The 25,681-nt window shown below is 35.8% G+C and overlaps 7 protein-coding genes and 1 non-coding gene across 15 annotated transcripts; 5 read left to right on the forward strand and 3 right to left on the reverse strand.

The window, feature by feature from the left end:
* The first annotated feature begins 214 nt into the window (after nt 1-214).
* Nucleotides 215-9,854, forward strand: AT3G04490 (exportin-4 protein). 4 transcript variants are annotated; one of them, NM_001337529.1, is made up of 32 exons: nt 215-807; nt 1,246-1,333; nt 1,418-1,526; nt 1,832-1,930; nt 2,198-2,240; nt 2,694-2,765; nt 2,844-2,939; nt 3,073-3,309; nt 3,468-3,651; nt 3,829-3,940; nt 4,027-4,113; nt 4,199-4,337; nt 4,604-4,700; nt 4,803-4,859; nt 4,975-5,084; nt 5,343-5,447; nt 5,734-5,807; nt 6,104-6,179; nt 6,334-6,546; nt 6,848-6,919; nt 7,233-7,304; nt 7,385-7,449; nt 7,535-7,637; nt 7,721-7,852; nt 8,028-8,171; nt 8,289-8,396; nt 8,489-8,539; nt 8,603-8,680; nt 8,763-8,876; nt 8,975-9,171; nt 9,251-9,320; nt 9,409-9,827. In NM_001337529.1, the coding sequence occupies exons 1-32, from the start codon at nt 430-432 to the stop codon at nt 9,595-9,597; spliced, it is 3,771 nt and encodes a 1,256-aa protein (NP_001326636.1). In that variant the 5' UTR covers nt 215-429; the 3' UTR covers nt 9,598-9,827. The 4 variants fall into 4 exon arrangements, with proteins under 4 accessions (NP_001326636.1, NP_001326638.1, NP_001326637.1 ...); NM_001337530.1 differs by having other exon boundaries at nt 442-807; nt 4,818-4,859; nt 9,409-9,767; NM_001337531.1 differs by having other exon boundaries at nt 450-807; nt 9,409-9,854.
* Nucleotides 9,855-11,645: 1,791 nt separating this feature from the next.
* On the reverse strand, nt 11,646-13,791 carry AT3G04500 (RNA-binding (RRM/RBD/RNP motifs) family protein). Of its 3 annotated transcripts, none has more exons than NM_111321.4 (6): nt 13,455-13,791; nt 12,973-13,150; nt 12,718-12,815; nt 12,354-12,450; nt 12,115-12,200; nt 11,646-12,002 (listed from the first exon to the last, which is right to left on the reverse strand). In NM_111321.4, the coding sequence occupies exons 1-6, from the start codon at nt 13,677-13,679 to the stop codon at nt 11,949-11,951; spliced, it is 738 nt and encodes a 245-aa protein (NP_187100.1). In that variant the 5' UTR covers nt 13,680-13,791; the 3' UTR covers nt 11,646-11,948. The 3 variants fall into 3 exon arrangements, with proteins under 3 accessions (NP_187100.1, NP_001327711.1, NP_001327712.1); NM_001337533.1 differs by having other exon boundaries at nt 12,354-12,619; NM_001337532.1 differs by having other exon boundaries at nt 12,354-12,815; nt 13,455-13,739.
* Nucleotides 13,792-15,516: 1,725 nt separating this feature from the next.
* LSH2 (LIGHT-DEPENDENT SHORT HYPOCOTYLS-like protein (DUF640)) lies at nt 15,517-16,842 on the reverse strand. Its single transcript, NM_111322.3, has one exon. The coding sequence runs from the start codon at nt 16,299-16,301 to the stop codon at nt 15,696-15,698; it is 606 nt and encodes a 201-aa protein (NP_187101.1). The 5' UTR covers nt 16,302-16,842; the 3' UTR covers nt 15,517-15,695.
* A 215-nt stretch (nt 16,843-17,057) lies between these two features.
* THA2 (threonine aldolase 2) lies at nt 17,058-19,731 on the reverse strand. 3 transcript variants are annotated; one of them, NM_111323.4, is made up of 10 exons: nt 19,568-19,731; nt 19,001-19,469; nt 18,504-18,615; nt 18,339-18,389; nt 18,176-18,247; nt 17,956-18,088; nt 17,796-17,854; nt 17,594-17,694; nt 17,400-17,466; nt 17,058-17,298 (listed from the first exon to the last, which is right to left on the reverse strand). In NM_111323.4, the coding sequence occupies exons 2-10, from the start codon at nt 19,453-19,455 to the stop codon at nt 17,281-17,283; spliced, it is 1,068 nt and encodes a 355-aa protein (NP_566228.1). In that variant the 5' UTR covers nt 19,456-19,469; nt 19,568-19,731; the 3' UTR covers nt 17,058-17,280. The 3 variants fall into 3 exon arrangements, with proteins under 3 accessions (NP_566228.1, NP_001327633.1, NP_001189807.1); NM_001202878.1 differs by having other exon boundaries at nt 17,183-17,298; nt 17,796-17,851; nt 19,568-19,655; NM_001337534.1 differs by lacking the exon at nt 19,568-19,731 and having other exon boundaries at nt 17,090-17,298; nt 19,001-19,567.
* Nucleotides 19,732-20,112: 381 nt separating this feature from the next.
* Nucleotides 20,113-20,185, forward strand: AT3G04525. Its single transcript has one exon. It is a non-coding gene; the product is annotated as a tRNA-Arg (tRNA).
* Nucleotides 20,186-21,305: 1,120 nt separating this feature from the next.
* PPCK2 (phosphoenolpyruvate carboxylase kinase 2) lies at nt 21,306-22,628 on the forward strand. The gene is made up of 2 exons (NM_111324.4): nt 21,306-22,222; nt 22,297-22,628. The coding sequence occupies exons 1-2, from the start codon at nt 21,430-21,432 to the stop codon at nt 22,338-22,340; spliced, it is 837 nt and encodes a 278-aa protein (NP_566229.1). The 5' UTR covers nt 21,306-21,429; the 3' UTR covers nt 22,341-22,628.
* A 506-nt stretch (nt 22,629-23,134) lies between these two features.
* On the forward strand, nt 23,135-23,673 carry AT3G04540 (Cysteine-rich protein). The gene is made up of 2 exons (NM_111325.6): nt 23,135-23,273; nt 23,441-23,673. The coding sequence occupies exons 1-2, from the start codon at nt 23,189-23,191 to the stop codon at nt 23,596-23,598; spliced, it is 243 nt and encodes an 80-aa protein (NP_187104.2). The 5' UTR covers nt 23,135-23,188; the 3' UTR covers nt 23,599-23,673.
* Nucleotides 23,674-24,792: 1,119 nt separating this feature from the next.
* Nucleotides 24,793-25,281, forward strand: AT3G04545 (Cysteine-rich protein). The gene is made up of 2 exons (NM_001035555.2): nt 24,793-24,934; nt 25,049-25,281. Exons 1-2 carry the CDS (start codon nt 24,850-24,852, stop codon nt 25,207-25,209), a joined length of 246 nt encoding a protein of 81 aa, NP_001030632.1. The 5' UTR covers nt 24,793-24,849; the 3' UTR covers nt 25,210-25,281.
* Nucleotides 25,282-25,681: the final 400 nt, after the last annotated feature.

A 25,681-nucleotide genomic window follows, 5' to 3' on the forward strand; every position in this document is an offset into this window, starting at 1 on the left:
TCTTCCTTGTCTGAGACCCTGAAGATGAATAAAGAATGAGTCTTTGGAAGTCTTTCTGATTCGTATACTTTGTTTTTGTTTTCATTAGAAATTTAGAAGATAGATAATTGATGATCACAAGGTGAGAGTTAAAACTTAATCCATTACTTAGTCTCTCTATTCTACAGATTCTGAGCAAAAAAAAAATGATTCATCATACTGTACCAAAGTATCAATTTGATCAAAATTAGTCTTTCACCTCTTTCCAAAATATCAATTTGATTAAATCAAAGGACTTGATTGATTTTGTTTTTGAGGTTCACACGGTTCAATCAAGATCATCGAAATCCGAAATTCCAAAGTGCGATTTAACCGATTAAACCGTCCGGTCCATTGGTTCAGGTCCTTACCTCATTTATAAGAAGAAGGAAGGGTATTCCCGTAAATAATATGGAATTTGATGTCCAGTTAAAAAAACTCCAAATAGGCCTCTCAGCTAAAAACACCGTTTCCATCTCTCCGGCTCTCTCGCCATCGGATCCCTTTCTCCGCCATTTCACACTGCTCAACGCCGCCACTTTCCTTCTTCGATCGACTCTTCATCTCCTTCTCCTTCTTCTTCTTTACACTTTCCAATCAACTCGATCAGATTTTTTCTACTTGGAAAGCGACGAGACTGTTGATTTTTCCGGCTGCCGGAATCAGCGCTTCGAGGAGAAGATGTTAGGGTTTTCAAATGGAAGCGGTGGCGGTGGAGTTGGAGCTGAGGATTTAGCTCAACTCCAATCTACCATGCGCGCGATTGAACTTGCTTGCTCTTACATTCAGGTCTTTTTTTTTTTGCTTCTTCTTTCTTCATTCATATACGCATAAACAAGTGGTTCGCTCCATTCCTTGTCTCCTGGTTGATATTTTTGGTTTCCTAATATATTGGGGGAAGCTGTAGATGTGTGCGTGTGGTTGCATTTATGAAATTGTTTTTTATGTTTTCTTGTAATTTGTTTGGCTTGAAATTGAAGTCACTGTAGAGTATTGAAAATTATCAAGTTGCTTTGTGAGTTTTTCTTCTTTTTTATGGTGTTTGTTTATCTCCGCGTCTCTGTTGACTAAGGTGTTAGAGACTACATGTCTCACTGAACTAGTTTACTATTACCGTCTTTCTAAGTTTATATGAAGTACGAAGTCTCTTTGCTTATAAAAGGCTTTTCATGGTCTTTGTTTGTGCTTAACTCATGTGGACTTGACATTTCCCTTTCTTTTCTACAGATTAATAGTAATCCAGTTGCTGCTGAGGCAACCATTTTGTCGCTTCACCAATCCCCACAGCCGTATAAGGCGTGTAGATATATTCTTGGTAAGTCTTTCTGATGAATCCAGAACCGGCCAAGTGGACTTGGGAAGTTTCATCTGTTTGACTGAAAGTGTTTTCTACTTCCAGAAAATTCTCAGGTGGCAAATGCTAGGTTTCAAGCTGCTGCAGCTATTCGAGAATCAGCTATCAGGGAATGGAGCTTTCTTGCCACCGATGATAAAGGGGGCTTGATTAGGTATTTTTTTCTTCTTTTATGTTATTTAGGTGATATATCCTTAAGCTTCCAGTTAGTTGAGCGATCACCCTCTCCTCTATCAGGAAGCAACCCTTGGTGTTAAGTTTGTAATTTTTGATTGGCTTTGCAAATCAACTGAGAGCATTCATGCTTCACAATATAGTAGTTTTAGAATACTGCTGCTTTCCTGGTCACATTATTTTCCGAGATAATCATGACTATATAAGAAATTATAGGTTTCTATTATGAAGTTTTGGATTATATAAATAAAAATAATTAAGTAATATGGCGAAATCTTTCTGCAGCTTCTGCCTTGGCTATGTCATGCAGCATGCTAATTCATCTGAGGGATATGTGCTTTCAAAAGTATCTTCTGTGGCTGCACAGCTGATGAAAAGAGGCTGGTAAGCTGCGGTGGGCTTCTTCTGCTTCTGGTATCTAAATTCTTAAAACATGCACATTAGATGTTGGACGTTAGCTTTCACTTCTGATGCTATGCGTATGAGAGGATTCATGAAATGATGTTGTCGTTCACAGACAATTATAACCGGTAGCTTCTGGAAAAATAGAGTAGCACTAAGAAATCTTGACTAATTAGTTAGCTACTTCTGTTTTCTTGCTTGCTTTGTTCATCTAAGGGAACCTCTAATCTGAATAAATTATTCTTACAGGCTTGAGTTTACTCCAGCCCAGAAGGAAGTCTTTTTCTATCAGGTATCTACATTATTTTGTAATTTTTTCGTACTTTCAATTTTAGTTTCTGTATCCTATAGTTTGAGTAGCATTAGGTGCATATATGTTGTTATCTGATACTGGCCATATGTTATTTCTAAGAAATTTACCTGGTACTATTTTAACTGTACCTTAAATATATGGACAAGAAAGGATTTAGAGTGATTGAGTGTATTAACTAGTAATCATTTGAGTAGTAACAGGTCCTTACAATATGTGCCTCCATTATTTCAGCTAGATATGTATTGATATGCTCCATGCCTTAATAAAAAGAAATGGGGGTTTACGAGTCATGGCTTCATAGAAATGAAAATTGTGGTACTGGTAGTGCTGCTTATTATTTTGAAAAATATAATCGAGTCGTCCAATATTAATGTTAAAATTAAAAGGATCATGGTTGATCTTCTTATGTCCCTTACCAACTGCTGTTTACAGATCAACCAGGCTATTCTTGGTTCTCATGGCTTAGATGTGCAGTTCATTGGTGTAAATTTTCTTGAATCATTGGTAATGGTCTCTTTCTATTGTTTCTGGTATTATATATATAGATATACCATATGGTTGCTCATAATTTCTTCATCTCAGGTATCTGAATTCTCACCCTCTACTTCAAGTGCCATGGGTCTCCCTAGGGAATTTCATGAAAATTGCCGCAAGTCACTAGAGCAAAACTTTTTGAAGGTGACTGTAGGATTGCATTTGCTTCCAGTTATTAACCCATCTTCCTTTCGTCTGTGAAAGAATAATAGCCTATGTGGAGGGTTCTGTTACTAAAATAGATTGTGTTGTTTACTTTCTATGTTTTCAATTGCAGAGTTTCTATCAGTGGGCACAAGATGCTGCTTTGAGTGTTACAAGCAAGATTATTGAATCTCATTCTAGTGTCCCTGAGGTTAAGGTTTGCAATGCTACACTGCGATTAATGCATCAAATACTAAATTGGGAGTTTCCTTACAGCAAAGGTGGCACAAGAGCCAGCATTAATGTATTCTCTGACGGAATTAGACCTGATAATGCATTATCAAGAAAGACAGAATGTGTAATAGTTCAGGTAGCTAATGGTTATATTTAAGATTTACGACAATTGCTCATTATCTTGTTGAAATTCAGAAAGACCACATGCTAGCATGTCAGATTTTATACTTGTTTACCGTTAAAACACTTTCGTGAGCTCTTCATAAATCTCACCTTCAGTGGTGCTGATTGCAGCCTGGAGCTTCATGGTGTGATGTTTTGCTTTCAAGCTCACATGTTGGTTGGCTGATAAATTTCTATTCTTCGGTGAGGCAGAAGTTTGATCTTGAAGGTTATTGGCTAGATTGTCCTGTTGCAGTCTCTGCTCGGAAACTTATCGTGCAATTGTGCTCCTTGGCAGGGGAAATATTTCCATCGAGTGAGTGTTATATGCTTTTGTATTTTCTACTAATTAATAGAATTGCTGAATGCGTTATAGGAACATCAAATTTGCCAATTATCTAGTTTGCATCATTAATGAGGAACGATGGATGTTCATCACGTTTTTCTTATCGAGCTATATATTTATCTGTGTGTGACTTGTTCAATAATTTAGACAATGTGCAGATGCGTGATCAACATCTGCTCCTCCTGCTGACGGGTGTGTTGCCCTGGATTGATCCTCCTGATGTCATTTCAAAGGAAATTGAAGAAGGAAGGAGTGGAAGGTGAGCTGCTCAACATTCTTTTCCTGTTTGATTTTTGTTGTCATATATTCCAAGTCTGACACTGTGTTGTTGAACCTTTTTTTCAGTGAGATGATTGATGGTTGCCGCGCATTGTTATCTATTGGGACTGTTACTACTCCTGTTGTCTTTGACCAACTCTTGCGATCATTAAGGTCTTTGGCATATAACCTTTTTAGCAGTTAAAAGCCATTTGGTGTTTCTTTATTCATAATAAAGTTGTTCTTTCTGTTTCTTCAGGCCCTTTGGCACCCTTACACTCTTATCTATGTTAATGGGTGAAGTTGTCAAAGTACTAATGGCGAATAGTACTGATGAAGAGACTTGGAGCTATGAGGCACGCGATATCTTGCTAGATACCTGGACCACACTCCTTACTGTGAGTATAGTTAAGATTTATTTTACTACTGCTGCATCTATCCATAATATCATGAATCACTGTGTTTATGAAACTGTGCCATATCTGGCTCTCTGGGGGTACTTTGGGCATTTTCTTTGTGATTGTCAGGGTATTTATAAAGACCGATCATTGTCTTTGCCAACAAATTTTTTATAGTCTAGAAGAATGATTCATTTAAAGTAAATTGTGTCCTATGAGATACTAGTGGGCACTATTTGACCAAAGGTTGTGATGACTCCTGCCAGTCAATGGATGGTTCTGGGGGTAATGCGTGGCTACCACCTGAGGGGATACATGCTGCAGCTAGTCTCTTTTCATTGATTGTGGAATCTGAACTAAAAGGTAAAGGTTTCCAGACTTTTGACCTCTGCTTTACAACTTTTGTTGGTTTGGAACTCTTTTCTTTATCAAATCTATATACAAGCTGAAAGTTTGTTTCTCTAGTGGCATCTGCGTCAGCTACTACTGAAGATGATGCTGACTGCCTGGCTTCTGTATCCGGTGAGCAAAATAAATGCTGTTATTACTGGTTCTTGATCTAGTCTTTTTGCAGCCAGTCTGAGAAGGCAGGCTTTGTGCTATCCTTTATTAACTTTTTAATATTATGTTCTGGCAGCCATGGACGAAAGACTAGGCTCTTATGCTCTCATTGCAAGGGCAGCAGTCGATGCTACAATTCCATTTTTAGCAAAACTTTTCTCTGATCATGTTGCACGCCTCCATCAGGTGCTCTTGAACGACCTTCCTTTAGAATATAAGCGAAAGCAACATTCTTTCATCTACCAATCATTCTTCTTTTCCTTTTTGCTCTTAGCTATTTATGCCTTTTGTAGCTAACATATCAATATATACCTACATCAAAGCCTTTTTAGCAATTGATTAGAAAATCTTGCTCTATATCGTTTTTTTATTCTTTCTAGTGTGCACGAGTTAGTGATGTGTCCTGAGAGGTTGCTTTTGCTCATCTTAATCTACCTGTTGTAGGGCAGGGGCACTGTTGATCCGACTGAAACTTTGGAAGAGGTCTACTCTTTGCTGCTAATAATCGGCCATGTACTTGCAGATGAAGGGGAAGGGGAGACTGCCTTGGTAATTCTTTAACTTTCCTGCATCCTATCCACAGTAATCACAGAAAGAAAGATGCTGACAGGCTTTCGTTCCGTTAATTTCTGAATACCTTCATCTATCAATAAATAAGAAACTTATTATTACCAGATATATCAATTTCAAACGGTTAGGTCTTGAAACTATCCTTTTTCTTAATAAGTAAATGACCAGTTTCAAACTTAGTTTTCACGAGGCCTGTTATAATTCTGTTTTTTCACTTGTAAATTCTTCCCAAGAGTAATTACGAGATGATGTTATCAACTACCAGGTTCCTGATGCTTTGCAATCTCATTTTGTGGATGTTGTAGAGGCAAACAACCACCCTGTCGTGGTACTCTCAAGGTTAGCTTATAGAAGCCTTTCACGACTGAACAGATGAGTGAACTTGAATAATTTGATATTACCAACAATAGATGCCTTCAGTTTTCTTGTGATTCTAAATTACTAACATATCTCTTTTTGAGTGTTGAACTGTTTCTAAGTATTTATAAGTTAGTCTTGAATTTTACTTGAGATACTAGAGGCATACTAATATTCAAATTGTTGTGCAGAATTTTTCTATGAACAGTGGCTATGCTCGTTCATTATCAATTTAGTAACATCGATAGTCTTTTTCTTCTTTCTTTTCTTAAATGTAGCTCAATAATAAAATTTGCCGAGCAATGTTTGGATGCAGAAATGAGATCATCGATCTTTAGTCCTCGGCTAATGGAGGTACTTTTAATTCCTGAATTTGGTAAATTATGACTGTTTCGAAAACACAGACTCAAATGCATAAAATTTATCATGGTCATTAAGCATTACAAGAAGAAATTTATTACACTTTGGTACCTTTGTCCTATATATTGATTTTGGGAAACATATGTAGGCTGTCATATGGTTCCTTGCAAGATGGTCTTTCACATATCTATTGCTCGTTGAAGAGTGCAATTTGGGTAGCAACAAGCTTCAGTCTCTACCTTCAAGAGCATGTTTATTTACGTATTTCAACGAACACAATCAGGGGAAGTTTGTCCTTGATATAATTGTCCGGATCTCCTTGACATCGCTCACATCTTACCCTGGTGAAAAGGACTTGCAGGTAGTAATCTTTTGTCCTTCTAAAAACATTATGAGTTTTGATAACCCTTGAGTTTATACAATGGTATTTTACTGTGTACAAATACTATTTTTGGTCTGTTGGATGGAAATATCATTCAGTTAGTTGTTTGACTTTACAAATTTTGATAACTAAAGGACTTTAGGCCATGGAATCCATATAGCTACAGCGAGATTTCTTTTAGGGTTTAATGTGAATTTTCTTAGAAGCGGTAGGTTACTTAACTCCCATTTCTTCAAGAATGGTATTCCCCTAATCTTTTTATCTTTTTCGCTCTCTGCAGGAGTTAACATGTTTTCAGTTACTGCATGCACTTGTTCGACGAAGAAATATTTGTTTTCACCTTCTATCACTGGTGAGTTCAGAAACTCACCATAGTTGGGTGTAAATGGGGCCGATTTCTGTATCTTGCTTTGTTTCCAATACAAATGAAATTTTTAACTTCGTCTTCTACTCCTCTATTAATTTTTACCACTTGTTTTTTTGGAATCCACAATCATCTCTCTGTGGGTAAAATGGCTGCTTCGACGAAGAAAAGCTGTTTTACTGGGAATCACTCGGCTTATATTTTTTTTATCCACTGGGAAAAAAAATCGTTTTCTTTAGAATTCTTGTAGATGCACATATTCTGTTTCTTTAGTATCTAACGTTTTATCCAAAACATTCAGGACTCCTGGCGTAACCTGGCAAATGCTTTTGCAAATGACAAAACATTGTTTTTACTAAATAGTGTTAGTCAGGTATATTCCTAAAGTCTGGATTTTGGCCCTTTTATATTCATGCCTGTTCTGTTTCTTAAAATGATGTTACTTCTATTCAGCGTTCATTGGCTCAAACCCTTGTTCTTTCTGCTTATGGAATGCGAAGTTCAGATGCATCAAATCAGTGAGTTACCTAAATCTTTGCAATTCGCTCACATCATAACAACAAATTTTGCCTGACCAATAACCTTCTTTCTATTTTCGAAAAGATATGTGAAGGACCTCATGGCTCATATGACATCATCTCTAGTGGACTTGTCCAATAGTAGTGACCTTAAAAATTTGGCTCAACAACCTGATATTATCATGCTGGTGAGGAAGAAAACACGTGAAAACTTAGATTTAGTTATTGGTAAATCCTTATAAACAGAATGGTTCTTTCGTATTTGTGTTAGGTGAGTTGTGTGTTAGAGCGGCTTCGAGGAGCGGCAAGTGCCACTGAACCCCGAACACAGAGAGCAATATATGAGATGGGATTGTCTGTCATGAATCCTGTACTCCGTCTTCTCGAGGTTTACAAACATGAGGTACTGTTCAAGGCGCAAATATAGTGATCACATGTTATTCGGATCATGATGAAGTCTATATACTTGATATTTCAGTTTCGATGGTGTACTATATTCTACCTGTCTTCAAAATCCTTGCGGTTGGTTTTTTAGCCATTATGGTCAGAAAAACCACTAATTTATTGTTATTGCTTAGTCTGCAGTGATATATCTTCTTCTTAAATTTGTTGTGGATTGGGTGGATGGGCAATTATCTTACCTAGAGGCTCATGAAACAGCCGTTGTCATTAATTTCTGCATGAGTCTTCTACAAATATATTCGTCACACAATATTGGGAAGGTAAATCTGTTCCCCTATCTCCTCCTTACTTCTCTCTTCAGACTGAGCGTCATTGTTTGAGCAGACAAGAGAAGTTTTTGTGTACCCTCACATACACTTGCTTTTTTTTTACCTCAGATATCATTGTCTCTCTCTAGTACCTTGCTTAATGAAGCAAAAACCGAAAAGTATAAGGATTTACGCGCTCTGCTTCAGCTACTTTCCCATTTGTGCTCGAAAGATATGGTAAACGTTCTTGCTTTCACGTACTGTAGAAAATATATAACACATTCACCAGTATTCCTTATCTTCTAACAACTGGTATTACCTTTTTGCAGGTTGATTTTTCATCTGATAGTATTGAGACACAAAGTACAAATATTTCCCAGGTAAACCAAGTTAATTATGATGAATTCTACAAGAATGGTTTGTGTAATTTTTTTAACTTACAGGTGGTGTACTTTGGTCTCCATATAATCACTCCACTTATAACTTTGGAACTCCTCAAATACCCCAAGCTTTGCTTCGACGTAAGGCTTTGCATCAACCATTGATCAAACCTCTCGTAGTACTTTACTGTTATAATTCTCACTTAGCAATCAAATTCTGCAGTATTTCTCGCTCATTTCACATATGCTCGAGGTTTACCCCGAGACGCTCGCACAACTCAACAATGACGCATTTAGCCATGTACTTACAACAGTTGACTTTGGTCTTCATCAGCAGGTGAAGTAAAATCTTCTTGTCAGACATAGTAAGCAGACCATTTTGCTCTTCTTTTACAGCAATGTTAAAGCAAATCTATTTATTGATATGCTCATCAGGATGTAGATATAGTCACAATGTGCCTGAGAGCTCTAAAGGCTCTTGCTTCATATCACTACAAAGAGAAAAATGCTGGCAACTCGGGTTTGGGTTCACACGCTGCTGGACACACAGATCCAAATGGAGTATTCCATGAAGGAATATTGAGTCGATTCCTTCGTACATTGCTTCACTTCCTTCTTTTTGAGGATTACAGGTATTAAACTCTGTTCACCAACTAGAAGCGCTCTCTCGAATGGTTTGCTTAAAGTGTTATTACCGGTTTCTTGTTACAGTACCGACCTAGTCAGTACAGCAGCAGATGCCTTGTTCCCTCTTATTCTCTGTGAACCAAATCTTTACCAGGTCAGTATTTTATTGTTCTCACTTAAAAAAGTAAACCGAGTTTCTATGCTTTAAACAGCAGTAACTTGAAAGTCTGTGCTACATCTAGGGATTGGGCAACGAACTGATTGAGAAGCAGGCGAATCCGAACTTTAAAACTAGGCTAGCAAACGCGCTTCAGGTGCTCACAACGTCAAACCAGCTATCCTCATCGTTGGACCGTCTCAACTACCAAAGATTCAGAAAGAACCTCAACAACTTCCTTGTCGAAGTTCGTGGGTTTCTGAAAACTAGGTGACCGAATTTTAGAACTTATTTGCTTTTTTTTTGGGTTGTAAAAAGAATTTACTTGGTAGAAGTGGTTTTTTCCGTTTGTAACAATTAAATTTTACTTTTACAAATGCGAACTTAAGACCAATGTGATCATCTCTTATAGTTTAGAAAATGTAGTTTAGTAAAAAAGTAATCAATACAATGCATGAATTAATATGTATGTCTTACAAAATACTTTTTCATTGAAGCCACTGGGGCAAGATTTTTCTTTTGGTTCAAAAAGCTTTGCATTTGGTCAATTTACAGTTTATGTTAGAAATAAAAATTATCTTTGACCAAATTCACCAGAGAATTTTAATACATATTCCATTAATTTCCACCATAAATATTTATCTATAAATATTGAAGATCAGCTAATAGTGATATAAAATAAATTAGGTAAATTTGAGACCAAGAAGTTATTTAATTTGTATTGTTACCTCTTTTTTAAGTGTCTTAATTAGTCAATAGTTGTTTTAATTTTAACATTTCTATTTATTTTTTAAATCATGAATTTGATATTAAATAAAAATGTTATGTTTTGCTCAATTTTTGTTTTTTTTTTCCTTATGTTTTGCTTAAATATATATTAAAATATATTTATAAAACCGTCACTTCCATCAAAATCGAAACTGGAAGAAAATTTGAGAGACTAATTTGACCACAATAATCCGGCACATTATAATGAGAGTAAAATAACACACAATAATCCAGTTATATATAAAAAGTCTTACTGTATGTTGAAAGTTATGTACAAAATATTAATTAGATAATGATTTACATATTAAAAACCTCGGACATTGGTGGTTGTCTGTCGGTTCGGCCAATGACATTGTACTTACACCAGTTGGCTATTGGCCGACCGAGATCTTTACTTGCCTCAACAATTATGCAGAAGAGGTGAAATGGGGCGGTGAGATAGTAAACGCCAATTTATCTGGCCGACACACGACTACTCAGATGGGATCTGGATACCTTTCGAATAGTGCCAAAACTGCTTATATGCGCGATCTGGAAATCGTGGTTAACAACCGTGATTTCCAGCCGATTGACGATTTTATAGTGGGAGCTACGAACACCGCTTACTACGATGCCAAGAAGTCAAGCAACACGAGTTTTTCATACAGGGGACCTATGCATGCAGGAGCGGTTCACATTATTCTTGATTCGACAATTTTTTTTTTTTGCATCAGTCTTTTCTTGTTTTTTTAGATTTTTTTTTTTTTTTCAATCTCTATTCAGTTTGTCGTTGACAAAACTCAATAATGTTTACTTTATTAGTTTCTAGTGATTGCCTATCTTCTCCTCCATTCACCCAAGTCTGATAGTCGTCAAAGCTCCTCTAATAAATGCAATTAGTATACTCAAACTGTCTACATATTTTAGTCTATCGTTGTCAAATAATATTTACATACATATGTTACATACAGAATCATCACAACCTATGTGAAAAATATATATCAAGGCGGATTCAATGATGTTGCCAGATATCTATAATTTCTCCATTTCGCATAACTACTCTTTGTCTCTTTCGCTACATATGTTAATTTTCAGTTTTTTTTTTTTTTGTAGTAAAAGAAACCATGTTATGTTTATTAGAAAGATCACTTTTACAAAGAAGAAAAATATCTACAACGCATCAATAAATTGGTGATTAACTTTCTTTGCATTAGACGTATTTTCACAAAACAAACACCACTGAATTGCTATGTTTAGACCCATTGCTAGCCGATTCACATATTTAGGGCATAATTTGTTGAGCTGTTAATGTGGAATATATTTTAGAAAGTTTAAAGAAAAACAATAACACAAAAAAAGAAGGAAAAAAAAATGACTTTGAGTAACTTCAGGAAATGTGAGACATTTTCGTAAAATTAAAGTGTTACTGGTAAATTTAAATTACAGATTGGAGTAAAGTATGTGTAACGAAAACGCTGATAAAGAACCCATTCGGGTTATAACATCACCTTAGAAGATGTATGATGCCTAGAAATTCCAACTCTTTCTTTACATAACTACCAAAAAACTATGTTAGATAGTATACATCTTCTTTCTTATAATCGATCCTTAAATAGTAATATTGATTTTCTTGTAATATGCTCAGACCACTTGAACGTTTTAATGGAGTGAAAAAGATGTAAGAAAAGTTTGTGCTCGAGCCTATTGTGGACACACGTTTTCATAAAGTAAATACCACCGGTTGGGGCTAAAGCTAAACATAGCAGCCCAACAATACATAACCATACCGTTTTCAACAAAACTAATGATAATGTTTGTTCATTTATATTTATGAGTAACAGGTTTGGAAATTTTAAGCCACAAAAATAAAAGAGATCGTCACTTGTGAAGTATGCTCTTCTTCACAGTTTTTTGCTTCTTATTGCTGTGATGCTGCATTTACAATCAAACAGAGAACCATCAGTTATAATCAAGAATTAGATACTCATAAAAATAAAATCCTTTGCAAATGTATCTATCAAAACGTTCGAGTCAAGATACTTGCCTTTTGTCTTTCAGCAGCCTCCTGATCTGTTCTCTCTTTCCAGCTACTCTTTCGTAGTTTTATCGGACGATTTCCAACATACTTACCTGTGTATTCATATGAAATCAGTGGACCAAATCAGAATGTTCAACGACAGTGATTATAGAACAGAATCATATAACAAGTTCTGACAAAAACAGTGAGATGAGATATCAAGATGAAGCAACACATCAAACAGAAACTAAAAACAAGGTGCTTACCATTCATTTCTTTTAAGGCTGCTGCTAGATCCGCAGGATTTAAGAAACTCACAAACCCATAACCCTTGGTTTTACCAGTCCGCTTATCTCTAATGACCTGTCATGGTAAATAAGACTCTTATTTTTCTGGTACGAGTTTGACCACAAAACTAACACTGAATACTTATCTTTGTGATTCGAGTAAGAATGATCCGTATGATCTAAGGTCAACCATGCTCTGTTCTGAACATACTATGTGTTTTGGTTTGCAAATGCATCACAGTTGACTACAATCACATGACTAATGTTCTCAAATATATGTTCATAGGAAACCAGATATGAATAATCACTAAAGCCGAAAAGGAGGAGAGATATACACAGTTACCTTGGCCATATTGAAGGTGGGGAATCTAGCAAATGCTTTGGAAAGAACATCATCATTCACTTCGTTCCCAAGATCACCACAGAACAGACGATAGTCATCTGCCAAATGTTAGAAAGATATAAGAAATCTATTTTAACAACAGAGAAGAAAACATCTAAAATCCTACCTATGAACAACTATGATACCATCCCGTAAACTAAAACAACAATCAGCAAAATCAAGGGAAAGAAGAAGAAAAAGACGAGCAGAGCTTACTTTCTGGCCATTCTGAAAGAGTAGGATCCTCCCAAGACTGTCCAGCAGCTTTACGAGGAATGGCTCTCTTTTTAGTTTCTGCTTTGTGTTCGGTTTCACTACTTGCCAAAGCAGCTTTTACATTCTCAAGAGCTTCTGGTGTAATTGTCTGTGCATCTCTTTGGAACAATTGATGTGCCTGCCAATAAATACAACCGAATCAAACAACAATGAAGATACCAACTTTCTACCTTAAACCTAAACTTGGCAGAAATTTCACAAAACAAGTAAAATCAAATCCAAAGAACAAATCTTTAACTGTAAAACATGTGAGATCCATGAGTGACAAGCATTACACAATCATAACGAGAAACTTCAATATCAAAAACAACATTAAACCCCTAAAATCAAAGGAGAGAGATTTCGCAAACCCTAATTCGAACCCAGAATCATAAATACACAACGCCACGAATCAAACTCCTGATTTTTCAAATCCAACTAACCTGTTGGTACTGAGGGTAAGCGTAGACGGCAGGAACCGGTCCAACAGGCTGAGGATAGACCGTAGCTCCGGGAATGGATGCCACAGGCGCCGGTACAGCAGGCGAAGGCGCCGCCGCGTAAGGCTGTGGAGGCTGATACGGAGCGGAATAGTAAGAATTAGCTGCGTATGTGTACTGAGACGAGGAAGATGAAGAAGAAGAACCTGAAGATGGTGGGATTGACATCGGAGAAGCAAATCGCCGAATCGCAAAATCGAAACCTCAAATTTTGTTTATTCTTTTTTTTTAATTTGTTTTCCCACTTAAATTGGAAATTTACGGTTTTCTAATTATTGGGCTGAGGCCCAATAGTATCTTCACAAAAAGCCTATGGGTTCCTAAATCAGACGAGACTACACCAATAGACGATCAATTGAGAACGTGGCTAAACCGGATTAAACCTGGTTCAATGTTATTCACTAAGTAGTTTAAACCATTTTACCAACAACTTTTCTGGTAGCTTTTAAGTTTTAACCAGAGAATCTGAAAATATTTTTGAAATTCTTAGAAATATTGCACAAGTACTACATTTATATAAACGACGACTCTGTTCAAAAATGTGCAAGAGGATCAGAAATAAATCCAAAAGACTGTATAACAAGGGCCCTCCCAAATAGGGAATAACCACATGTGGTGCTAAATTATGCAAAAAAAATCATAATCTTACAACAAAATGTTTAAATAATAATATTTCTTACAGCTACATTCAAAGCCTACCTCGTACGGACACATCATTTTCATTTGTCCACGTTTCTTAGTCCCCTATTAGCCTGAGCCAATGTCGACGAAACTCGTCCATACGATTTTAAACTCTTGCCTTGAGTGCCCCGAGACCAAACTGTTCTATTCTACGTTGCTTTTATTGAAGGGGGAACCACATTACAGAGATGAGCGCAAAACCGGTTACATCACTGTTTGGTAATCAATTCCAATTCGTGTAACATCAATTTATACATCTCATATACTATTTGTCAATGCAAGTTAAAAATTCGAACTCAGAGTTTCAACTATAGTTACAGATAATAATTTAAATAGATTTATAACATCTTTCAACAAAAATTGTCGACAATGCATATCACAAGTTCACAGCCCACAGATCCAAAACGGTAGGTCACTACATTTAAATGTCACTGTTGGTAAAAGCAAAGAGCATCCGATCAATATGTTAACAGCGACGTTTCTGAATTTAAAACACAAGCGAAAAAAGGAATCAATCCGTTTAATATTTTTGTCTTTTTTACAGAATATTATATGAGTTTGAAATCGATAGTGACATATCAAACACATAATTTTGTGAGAAATATGTTCTGATGAAAATTTTTAATATTCTAAAATTGTCAAATCGACGTTCCGCTAATAACAAATTGGGAAGAAATTTGTGTAACAAGATTAGCTGTCATCAATAATTGAAACTATGATCATATTTTGTCTTTTTGCAATTATAGATGCGTTTTAGATTTGCCTTTCAAATTTCAATTTTGTGCAACATTCTCTCACACACTCATGTTTAGTCAAACATCATATTGGGGAAAATATACTAAACCAATAAAATACACATTTCGATATTTTTCTCTTAGCTATGCGGCCGAAACAAGAAGTTAACGGTGAACACATTAATGACATGGAGATGAAGAAAATCCGTAAATATATTAGACAAAATATATGTATCAAAAATAATCTGAAGAAATATAGCCGTTTAATTTATCAGAAAAATAATTGTACGTTAAGCTTCACGTTTGAGTGGATGAAATTGAAATTTATAAGTATATGTTCATGCATAGTATAAACCCTAACAAGTAACTAGTATATTATATTCATAATTATGACCTTACAGAAATATTAAATCTAACAGAAGTCGTCATATGATATCGATCGATATATCACTTAATTAATATCCAAGCTGACAACAAATATCACTTCATGTTCATGATTCGAATTTTATAAAATCTCGATTATCATCAATTCATCATCTAGACAATATAATATATAAAAGAGGCCATGACATAATCATATATAAGCCAAATAAAATCCAAGTTCTTTTCATTTATTGATTATAAGAAAAACAAAACAATAGGTCTAATTAAGAAACAATGATATAAATTAACAGTGGGTGGAGGAGAATAGGGATTGCGTTACACGAATACAAAGGTTGATACGTAGATATAAATAGCTAGATGCGAGCATACATAAAGTTATACGACATTATTGAGTTGCACCGTGGTGGTAATTAGCCATCATAGACTGACCTTGCTCCTGCTGTGGCTGCTGGGGTAAAGGCGGTTGGGACTGTGGTTGGGACTGAGTTATTTGCTTGTTGTTGACCCTTTTCCTCTTCTTCTCATAGCTAACACCACGTGACTTAGCCTGGAAATCTCTAACCTCCCTGAGGAAAATCCTGACGGACCGTGAGCCAAAAGGGCTAGTCTCGGGAGCGCCACCGTTCTCCTCGTAGGCTGCACGGAGACGACCAATGAGGGCGTCGAGTGAGCCCCAGGCTTGTCGGAGAGGACAAGGACAAGGAGCCGGTGGATTTGGGAGGCCAAAGAAGGCGCAGTTTTGGTGGTGGACTTTGGTTTTGCCGAATTGGTCAAGGTAACGCAGAAAATCGAGGACGTGTGCGCCACTGCAAGAAGCTAGAGAGAGCGGTGGATGGTGGTTTCTGAGGTATTGGCAGAAAGTGTTCCAGTCACGGCGTTTCTGGTTCTCGTAGCGGCTAGAGGAAGGTGGAGAAGAAAAGGAAGAAGGGGTTTGCGTCGAGAGACTGGTATTAGGGTTTCTGTTGTTGTGGTTTTGAGAGATCAAATCCATAGCTTTTTAGATATGTTTCCAAATTAGGGTTCTTTCTCCAGATCGAGTTGAGTGATTTAGGGCAAAGATTAGGTTTTAAGTTATTTATAATAAATAACTTTTTCTGGTTAAAGGATATATATAATAAATAACTAAAAAGAGAGATAGAATTAGCACTTGGCTACTTCCTTGTACTGCAAAGTGGTGAGGTAGGTGCTACAAAAAAGGATAGATTCAGTGATGATGATGTTGTTCAAATATGGTGAGGCAAAGAGGAACAACCTGCAAAATAAGAAGAGACCTCTTGCTTTTTTGCAAGATGAGAGATATAAGTAGAAGAAATCAAAGTGAGATTTTTTCTTTCTTTCTCCTTTTCTACTGTTGTCTTTTGTGTTTTTCCTCTTTTCTACTATAGAATGAGAAGATGGATAGAAAAATACAGACACAAATGTCCATATATATAGCTGCATAAACATCATAATAGGTCATTTATAGAGAAAGAGAAAGAGATGAGAGTCGTGAGACTGATCATCAGAAATCATATATTTTCCATTTAAGACACAAAAAAAGGAAGAGAAATTAAAGAGGAGAAAGGGACTTATTGTTTTACACAGTGTATAAAAAGGTAACTCTATAGATGAGACTTGAGAGAGAGACAGAGACCAATGGGTCGTCTGAAGAAAGAGACAAATATTTGTATGATTTTTTATCTGTCACTATTTTTCTTACTTTTTATTTTTCAATCCGTGATTCCGGACACAAACTATTAGCACATGAGGAATAATCGGATTATAAAGAATAAATTATTGGGTTATAATTGGTTATTTATATGTATAAGTGAATTTGATGAAAGAGTTTTCTACTTCTTGGTTAAAGGTTTTCATTTGTAAACCAAGAAAATCGATTCAAATACAACCTTATTCTGAATGAAGATTCAAATACAACCTTACACATGTCCAACGAGTGAAATTACTTAAAATAATAACGCCTTCTCTTCTCTTCACGAGTGAAATATTTTCTGAAATATATCGAAAGCAATTAATCAATGAATGAATAAAGCGTAGCAAAGAAATTAAAAATATCAAAGCACATATCAGTAGATGAAAGCAAACTACATACCTCAAAGCAAGAGAGTACATATTCCACGTCGACGTCTGAGATTTGGTGGTGTAGAACAATCCTGATTCTGTATTAAGAGACCATAAACTCCAAGTTACCATTAATTACATCCAAATTAAATTCCAGTTTTATCTTATTCTATGTGGTATTACATGATCATAAAAATGTAATATATATATCATATGTACGCGTACCTGAATGTAGCTTGGGGTATGACAAGCACACCGACATCTTCCAAGCTCTTACATGCCTCTTCTGCTCCAAATTTTGGATCTTCTGGTATGTCTACGTATATCTGCATATACGAGTTTGTTATATACGAAAAAAAAAAAAAACTCGTAACCGTTCAATCCGGTTCAGTTCTTAACCAACCAATCATTCATTTCAAACACTTACGATGTTGGTTTCCACAGCTGCAACGTTCACTCTTAACCGTTCAATCCGGTTCAGTCCTTCTGGTGATGAAGAAAACCAAAATGGAAATCAATCGGTTACCACTCTCGTATTAAATTTGAGATTCCGGATAACAGAAAACCAAAAATCCGGTATCAATCACCTGCCAAAACCCTGGCTTTCTTATGGTCATCTTCGAGCTTGGCGACGTTTTCATGGAGAGCCACCAATGCGGCGGCGCAGAGCACGCCGATCTGTCTCATTCCTCCGCCTAATGTTTTCCTTAACCACCTTGCCTGCATTTCAACAAGTAATTACTTGAACCGGAATTGAAAAAAAATATTGTTATTTAACCGTCTCAATTTGATTTATAGGTAACGTACTTTAGTAATGAACTTCTTGCTTCCCACGATTACCGAACCGACCGGTGCACCAATACCTTTCGACAAACAGATCTAGTTGTACCAAAGTGACGGAATTAGATTTCAACTGTACATTGAGAGACGAAAACATTAATTAGACCACAGTTTTGATGATGAGTCATACCGAGACAGAATCAGCTGCTTGAACAATCCTCTTCACGGGAACTCCAAGTGCCTTCAAAATTAAGACCGAAAAGATGCACTCATAATCTTCAAAGCATCCATACACGTATACGAGTAAATGAAATCAGAGAAAATGCAAATGAAAACGAATTATGTGTATACTAACCACAGAAGCGTTGAAAATCCTAGCTCCGTCAATGTGAAGCTTCAAACCATGTTTCTTGGCTAATTCTCCGACTTTGTCTATATATTCTATAGGAAGGCATCTACCTCCACAACTACATCAACAAAAATCCGGTTTTGTCAAACCACAATGAGTTTATCGAACCGGAAAATTTAACACGACCAAAATACTAGTCCACAATTAATATTCTTTTGAACAACCATGAAATTTTAGAACATTTGGTCATATTTGTGGGACGGTTCTATATAATACTTGTAAGTTTGTAACTCATTTCTCTTCAACCAGAAATGAGACAACCCTAATACATAACCGGTTAATTACGAATTATACTCTACAATAATTTCATTTTTCTATTATTAGTCCTCTAAAAGAAACCTAAAATAAACCTCTACACCAACTTTAGCTAACACATGTTCACAAAACATTATGAAATTATAATTAGGCTTTGTTTTTATTTGCTTGATAAAACTAACACTTACTTTGCTTGAGTATTCTCAAGACATATAAGCTTAGTAACCGGATGATGGAGATCTCCTTTGGGACTCCTCACGGCAGCTTCAATAGCACCAATCTCCATCGTACCGTCTTCCTCATTCTTCACCGTCCTCGGATGCACACCACCGAGGCTTGAAACGCCGCCGTTTTCATATATATGAATGTGAGAGTCGTCTCCAAGAATCACTTCACTCCCTCTCTCATCACAATGGACCAACACGCTTATCAGATTCCCCATTGTCCCTGACGGAACAAACATCGCCGCCTCTTTTCCAGCGATCTCAGCCACCTCTTTCTCCAAACGCAGAGCCGTTGGATCGTTTCCCAAAACGTCGTCGTCTACTTCCGCGTTTGCCATTGCTGAACGCATTGACTCTGTTGGTTTAGTCACCGTGTCGGAGCGGAGATCGACGGTTCTAATTGTAGTTGGCGTCACCATCTTGATTTGGCTCACTGCGTTGGATTATAACCAAAACATTAAATAAAAGATCCCATTAGAATGAAACTCATCTAAATAAATATAAAGTCACTTGAGTTTTACTTAAGCATACCTAGATTCTGTTCTGTTAGGCTATGCTTTTTGTTTTCTTGGCGAAGAGATAAAAAGAGATGTGCTTCGGGTGACTCAAATGGTTGAGAGAATGAGTGATCAAATCAAATACGAAATGACGACAGGGAATCTTATAGAAAGAAGATCGGTCCAACCAAATAAGTGTTGGATGCATTATGACAAATTGGTAAAGTAAGGTTTTCTTAACGTTTTTGCCTAATTTCTTAACTTATACTGTACTAGTTTCCTTGTTTTTCAGTCTATACTTTTTAGTTGTATGTAAGTAAATAATTCTATGATAACTATCAAAATAAAAGTTATGATAGTTAATATTAAATAAATCAATCCAATAAACATATTAATTTTTTATGATCGCAAGAAACAATTGTTATGTTATTGGTGTAATGTTTTGTATTCTTCATTTTATATATTCATATTATTAAACATTATTCTCTATGAATTTTTTATATATATAGAAAAGTTACATAGTGTAAATTATATATTAGACCGTTGTTCTAGTATATTCTAATCTGGTTAATAATGAACGTTTGCGTGGCCTAATGGATAAGGCGCTCGCCTCCGAAGCGGGAGATTGTGGGTTCGAATCCCATCGCGAACGTAGTTTTTTGTTTTCAGCAATTTGCTTATTTCGTTGAAACTTGGATAACAACATTCATATGTGGCTCTTAGTCGACGAATATGTATGCGTCGGCTAATTTGGAAAATCTGATAGCGGCATCCCAATAACTATACTCGTAATTTAGCAAGATGATTACATGCATAACCACTCTGACTTATAAGAGCGAGACATGTATATAGTGTAGAGTGTACATACGTAAGCAAACATCAATCAATTTTGTCTTGATTGGTGATGGTATATTCATTTTTTATGTAGCATCTCTAGATGCTTTCGGATAAAGGTGATATGAATATGTTTACAAGAAAGAGAAAGAAAATGATATATTTCTGAATAATGTTTTTTTGGATAAATCCTCAATAATGTTGTTTCGAATCTATGATCTCTACAATATTATTAAACATATATACCTACAAATTTAGCATCTATACGGGTAAGACGACCATTCATATATATAAGGGATCATGAAGACAACACAAATAAGACATCCACAAATAAATTAATAAGCCAACTTGGTCTTAAAAATCAGGCATCTTATTCTTAACAAACTTTAGCTGATCGATTAGTATTTGCACTAACCAAAGAAATAATAATTTAGTTTACTAACATAATTGCATATATATATATATTATACAATTAGTAGAGTGGCTATAAAGCATGCCACATGCACATTCTTTAATGGACAGACATTTGAATATTGAAGAGTTTATCGTAAACTAAATGTCATTTGAAAACTGCTAAAGGTCTTTTATTTTATATACTCACATAATCACATCAAGAATATGACTTATTATATTCATCGTTTTTGGTCGATAATAATGATTCTTTACAATAAGGACATGTTGAGCATGTTTATAACTTATTTAATTTGACTCGTTGAATTGTTATTATTTTGTTAATATGCTTAGATTCCACATCTAAAATAATATCTAATGCAGATCATATGTAATGCACATTAAAGGTTTTACCTCCGATAATTTAATATTCCAATTAATTAATATGCAATGGCAGTGTAACTAACGGCAGCCGTTAGTTAATGGAGTCGGTTGCTTGCTTAGTTTTTGTTCTCGAAGCTTGACTTTTGAAACAGAATGCTGTTTAACCTCCTTAAACGGAATATTCTCTTTTTTAGTACTTTGATTCTATTCCTCTATATAAACCTCTCTCTCTCTCACGAATCAGAGATACGAAGAAACTAACAACAACAAGAAAAAAGGAATATTCCGATGACCAGAGAATTCGAACTGGAAAACAACTACCAGCTTTGCGACGAGATCGGCAGAGGTAGATTCGGAACAATCACTCGCTGTTTCTCACCCGCGACTAAAGAATTCTACGCCTGCAAAACCATTGACAAGCGCGTGCTCATCGACGCATTAGATCGCGAGTGTATAGAGACGGAGCCGAGGATCATGGCGATGTTACCGCCGCATCCGAATATCATCAGGATCTTCGATCTCTACGAAACAGAGGATTCTCTTGCGATCGTCATGGAATTAGTCGATCCGCCGATGACGATTTACGATCGGTTAATCTCCGCCGGGGGGAGGTTATCAGAATCAGAATCCGCCTCATACGCGAAACAGATCCTCAGTGCGCTTGCTCATTGTCACCGGTGCGACGTCGTTCATCGGGATGTGAAACCTGACAACGTCTTAGTCGATCTCGTAAGCGGCGGTGTTAAGCTCTGTGATTTCGGATCAGCGGTGTGGTTAGGCGGAGAAACGGCGGAGGGAGTTGTGGGAACACCGTATTACGTGGCGCCGGAGGTAGTGATGGGGAGGAAGTACGACGAGAAGGTTGATATATGGAGCGCTGGTGTAGTGATATACACGATGCTAGCTGGAGAACCGCCGTTTAACGGTGAGACGGCGGAAGATATATTTGAATCGATATTGAGAGGGAATTTGAGGTTTCCGCCGAAGAAGTTTGGGTCTGTATCATCGGAAGCGAAGGATTTGTTGAGGAAAATGATATGTCGTGATGTTTCTCGGCGATTTTCTGCAGAGGATGCTCTTCGTAAGTCATCTTTTTTTTCTCGATTTTTTTTTTTTTTTTGAGTTTGCTCATCAATTTGTAATGGTGAATTGCAGGACATTCATGGATGATGAACGTTGGAAACCTCCAAAGCAATTAGTCGAAGCTTTTCAGATATGTGATTAGAGAGTGTAATTAGAGAAGTCGTAATATAGATGTGAGTGTGTAATTGTTTGATTCGAATAGTCAAACGTAGTTGTGTGTTTCAGCAATCTTCCTACGTTTTGTCACTAGAGAAAGTATGTTGAAAACTTTTTGTAACGATTCGCCAGATTCAGAATAAAATTGATTTTGAGATCATTGTTGAGAGTTAGGTCAAAATCTGAATTCGATTATTTGCTCCCCAAGAAACAAAAAGAAAAGATTACTATGGTTGGTAAATCTGGGCCAGTAGAAGGGATCTTTCGGAAATTGGGCCTAACTGATGAAGTTTAGATATTTTGGGCTAGATTTGTCGAATTTTGGGGCCCGTTTCAGGCTAATTATGATTTGTTCGAGAAAAAAAAGGTTTCGAAGTCAATGCAAAGGCAAATGGAGTTCAATTATTCTCCAGACCTGGTTTTCACATTAACTAATACTCAAGTAATTCGTCTAGACTCTAATGTATACTAGGGTTTTTAAACTAAAAGGGACATTTCGTTTTTAAAAACAGCCGTGGACTGATTTACTAAATAATTCTTTTCTATATAAAAATATCTTATAGCCAAAATAAAATATTATTAGTATATATGTGAAAGAATATCCACCAATGTTAAGAAACAAATCTTTTTTTAAGTCAAAATAAAATATGGTTGGTATATTGATATATGGAAGATACATCAATGGTGAGAAAGAGAAATGTCAACCTTGAACCTAAATGTTCTATAAATTCATCTTTTACTTACAATCCAGAAAATCACAACATCTTTTTTGAATAGATTTTATAGCTGATACAACGAGCAAGAGAAAATGGCCATCACAAAGACTTCAGTGACTCTTTTACTTTTAATAATAATGGCTGCTTCGTTGTCTAATTTCAGCGTCTTGGCTTCAGGTATGTTTGAAATAATTCTATGCTGTTAATTTCTTATTAGGTTTCATCACTTGAAAGCAATGACATTGATATGTATGTATGTACTTAAATCATGCATATATATATATATATATATATATATAGTCATATAGATATGATATTCATGTTGTGAGTTTGTGGACATGCAGAGATCAAACCTACAGGAAGAGTTGATAATCAATGCAAGGAGATGTGTTCGGCAACGTTTGGGGACGGTAAATGTGCCGCAGACTGTAGGAAGGCTGGTTTCTCATCCGGACGATGTCTTACTTCTTCTCCTTTCGGAAATAAATGTTGTTGCACCTAGTGATAGCTAGAACCAATCTATATGACTATATGAGTTTTCTCTTGTTGTATTGCCACATATTATAATTGTACTGCAATAGAATAAAATAATTTTATTGTTATATTTTTCTTTAATCATCAAAAGTAGGAGCTACAATTACAATGCACGAGTCGATTAACATACTCTTATGACTCTTTAACTACTCAATTATTACGTACGAGAAGTTTTCTAAAATTTCAATACTGAAGTGGTGATATTGTTTACACAACGCAATGTCAAGTTTTTTCATAAAAAAATAAAATAATCATAAAAATATATGTTTGCTTGTGTTTAAACAATCCTAAACATTTTGTAAAACTTCAGAATAAAAATGATTAATTTCAAATTATGATTGTCAGTTAGGTCGAAATCCCAAATCGACCATACCCTTATCGGATTGGACTTTAGATCTTTTGTTAACAATGACGTGCATAAATGAATTATGAAAAGTTGAGTTAATAAGGCTTTTTTTGTTCCTGCTCTAAAAAGATGGCCAATATTGCCAGTAAAGAAAAGAAAACAAAAAGAAGCAAGCAAATAAGTGTTAACATTCATGGCTTAACTATGATGAATATTGATGATTACTTTTCTATATCCAACATAATGATACCTGTTACTTACATTCATAAACAAGTTTGAAAAAATCGCCTAGAGATGCTAGATTAGTTTAGTTATTGCAAGGAGAGATGAGCCATTGATGTATGGGTGAAAGCTCGATTCGATTAGTCAACGTAGCTGAGAAAGTTAAGTTGGAAACATTATTTTGTAACGTTTCGGAACAAAAAGGATCTTTTGGGCCTATCTAGCAAATTTGTGGGCCGTTCTCAGGCTAATTATGGTTTGCTTATAACTTAGTTATTCGCATCACTCCTACGATTTGTTCTAGGATCTGTGGTCAACCTTGGTTTTGAAACAAAAAGGGACATTTTGTATTTCAAAATAGCCACGGATTGATTTGTTAAACAATACATTTTACAAAAGAAAAAATCTTTTAGTCCCAAATAAAATGTTATTAGATACATGTGGAAGATCCACCAAATCCAATGTTAAGGAAAAAATCTTTTTAAATCAAAATAAAATATTATTAATATAGAAAGATCCATCAACGGTCTTCTTTTCTACAACCACAATAACCTAAAATGTTGTATAAATAAAGCTTCTACTTACAATCTACGAAAACACAACATTTTTTTGAATAGATTTTATAGTTAATACAACGAGGAAGACAAAATAATGGCCATCACAAAGACTTCAGCAACGTTTGTACTCTTAATAATATTGGCTGCTTCGTTGTCCAATTTCAACGTCTTGGCATCAGGTATCTTTCTAATTTCTACGTACTTTAATTGTAGTTAGGATAACTTTATTTGAAAGCAATAACATTGATATGTATGTATGTTATTATTCATGTGGTGATATTGTGGACATGCAGATATCAAACCTACCGGGAGAATTGATAATCAATGCAAGCGGATGTGTTCGGCAACGTATGGGAACGGTAAATGTGCCGCAGACTGTAGAAGTGATGGTTTCTCATCCGGACAATGTTTTACTTCTCCACCTTTCGACAATAGATGTTGTTGCAACAATTGATCGAAATCGATCTTGTTTTTGCATTGATCTATGTTTTCTTTTTTTCTGTTGTTGACTTGCCATAATACGCAAATGGAATAAAACTATAACTTTACTATTTTATGCTTTCAAAAAACTAAAAGTACGAGCTATTATTAGTCTATCACCATGCACATGAGTCGATTTAATTTGCAGCCCACTCTTATTCCTCGTATCATATTAGTCACTTACTACGACAAGTTTAACTTTGGAAACCTCCAACAAACCTATTTGAGACTATGTGGTTTCGATATGATTAGGGTTTAGAGTTAAAGAGTGGCATCAGATACCGCTGTTGAGGTTGAATAGTTTAATTATTTGTATCTGAACTATAAAAACAGGAAATAAAATATTTTAAATCTACATATTTGTAAAGAAGAAATAGAAAAAGTCAAAAACAATTCTGATTTGTTACTATAATTTCTTCCAGGCTCCACTAAAAATAAAAATATCT

Source organism: Arabidopsis thaliana, chromosome 3, assembly GCF_000001735.4.
Source record: "Arabidopsis thaliana chromosome 3, partial sequence".
NCBI lineage: Eukaryota > Viridiplantae > Streptophyta > Magnoliopsida > Brassicales > Brassicaceae > Arabidopsis > Arabidopsis thaliana.

Bases quoted from the DNA above. Each gene is read 5' to 3' on its own strand.
- PPCK2 (NM_111324.4), top strand. From the start codon at position 21,430: ATGACCAGAGAATTCGAACTGGAAAACAACTACCAGCTTTGCGACGAG. The intron at 22,223-22,296 runs GTAAGTCATCTT...GGTGAATTGCAG, and splicing joins TTCTGCAGAGGATGCTCTTC to GACATTCATGGATGATGAAC.
- LSH2 (NM_111322.3), bottom strand. From the start codon at position 16,301: ATGGATTTGATCTCTCAAAACCACAACAACAGAAACCCTAATACCAGT.
- AT3G04545 (NM_001035555.2), top strand. From the start codon at position 24,850: ATGGCCATCACAAAGACTTCAGCAACGTTTGTACTCTTAATAATATTG. The intron at 24,935-25,048 runs GTATCTTTCTAA...GTGGACATGCAG, and splicing joins TTTCAACGTCTTGGCATCAG to ATATCAAACCTACCGGGAGA.
- AT3G04500 (NM_111321.4), bottom strand. From the start codon at position 13,679: ATGTCAATCCCACCATCTTCAGGTTCTTCTTCTTCATCTTCCTCGTCT. The intron at 12,816-12,972 runs GTAAGCTCTGCT...AACATTTGGCAG, and splicing joins TCTTTCAGAATGGCCAGAAA to ATGACTATCGTCTGTTCTGT. The intron at 12,201-12,353 runs GTAAGCACCTTG...ATGAATACACAG, and splicing joins AGCCTTAAAAGAAATGAATG to GTAAGTATGTTGGAAATCGT.
- AT3G04540 (NM_111325.6), top strand. From the start codon at position 23,189: ATGGCCATCACAAAGACTTCAGTGACTCTTTTACTTTTAATAATAATG. The intron at 23,274-23,440 runs GTATGTTTGAAA...GTGGACATGCAG, and splicing joins TTTCAGCGTCTTGGCTTCAG to AGATCAAACCTACAGGAAGA.
- AT3G04490 (NM_001337529.1), top strand. From the start codon at position 430: ATGGAATTTGATGTCCAGTTAAAAAAACTCCAAATAGGCCTCTCAGCT. The intron at 1,334-1,417 runs GTAAGTCTTTCT...TTCTACTTCCAG, and splicing joins GGCGTGTAGATATATTCTTG to AAAATTCTCAGGTGGCAAAT. The intron at 3,652-3,828 runs GTGAGTGTTATA...TCAATAATTTAG, and splicing joins AGGGGAAATATTTCCATCGA to ACAATGTGCAGATGCGTGAT.
- THA2 (NM_111323.4), bottom strand. From the start codon at position 19,455: ATGGTGACGCCAACTACAATTAGAACCGTCGATCTCCGCTCCGACACG. The intron at 18,616-19,000 runs GTAAGTGTTAGT...TTGTTGATGTAG, and splicing joins CTTGAGAATACTCAAGCAAA to TTGTGGAGGTAGATGCCTTC. The intron at 18,390-18,503 runs GTTAGTATACAC...TTAATTTTGAAG, and splicing joins GGATTTTCAACGCTTCTGTG to GCACTTGGAGTTCCCGTGAA.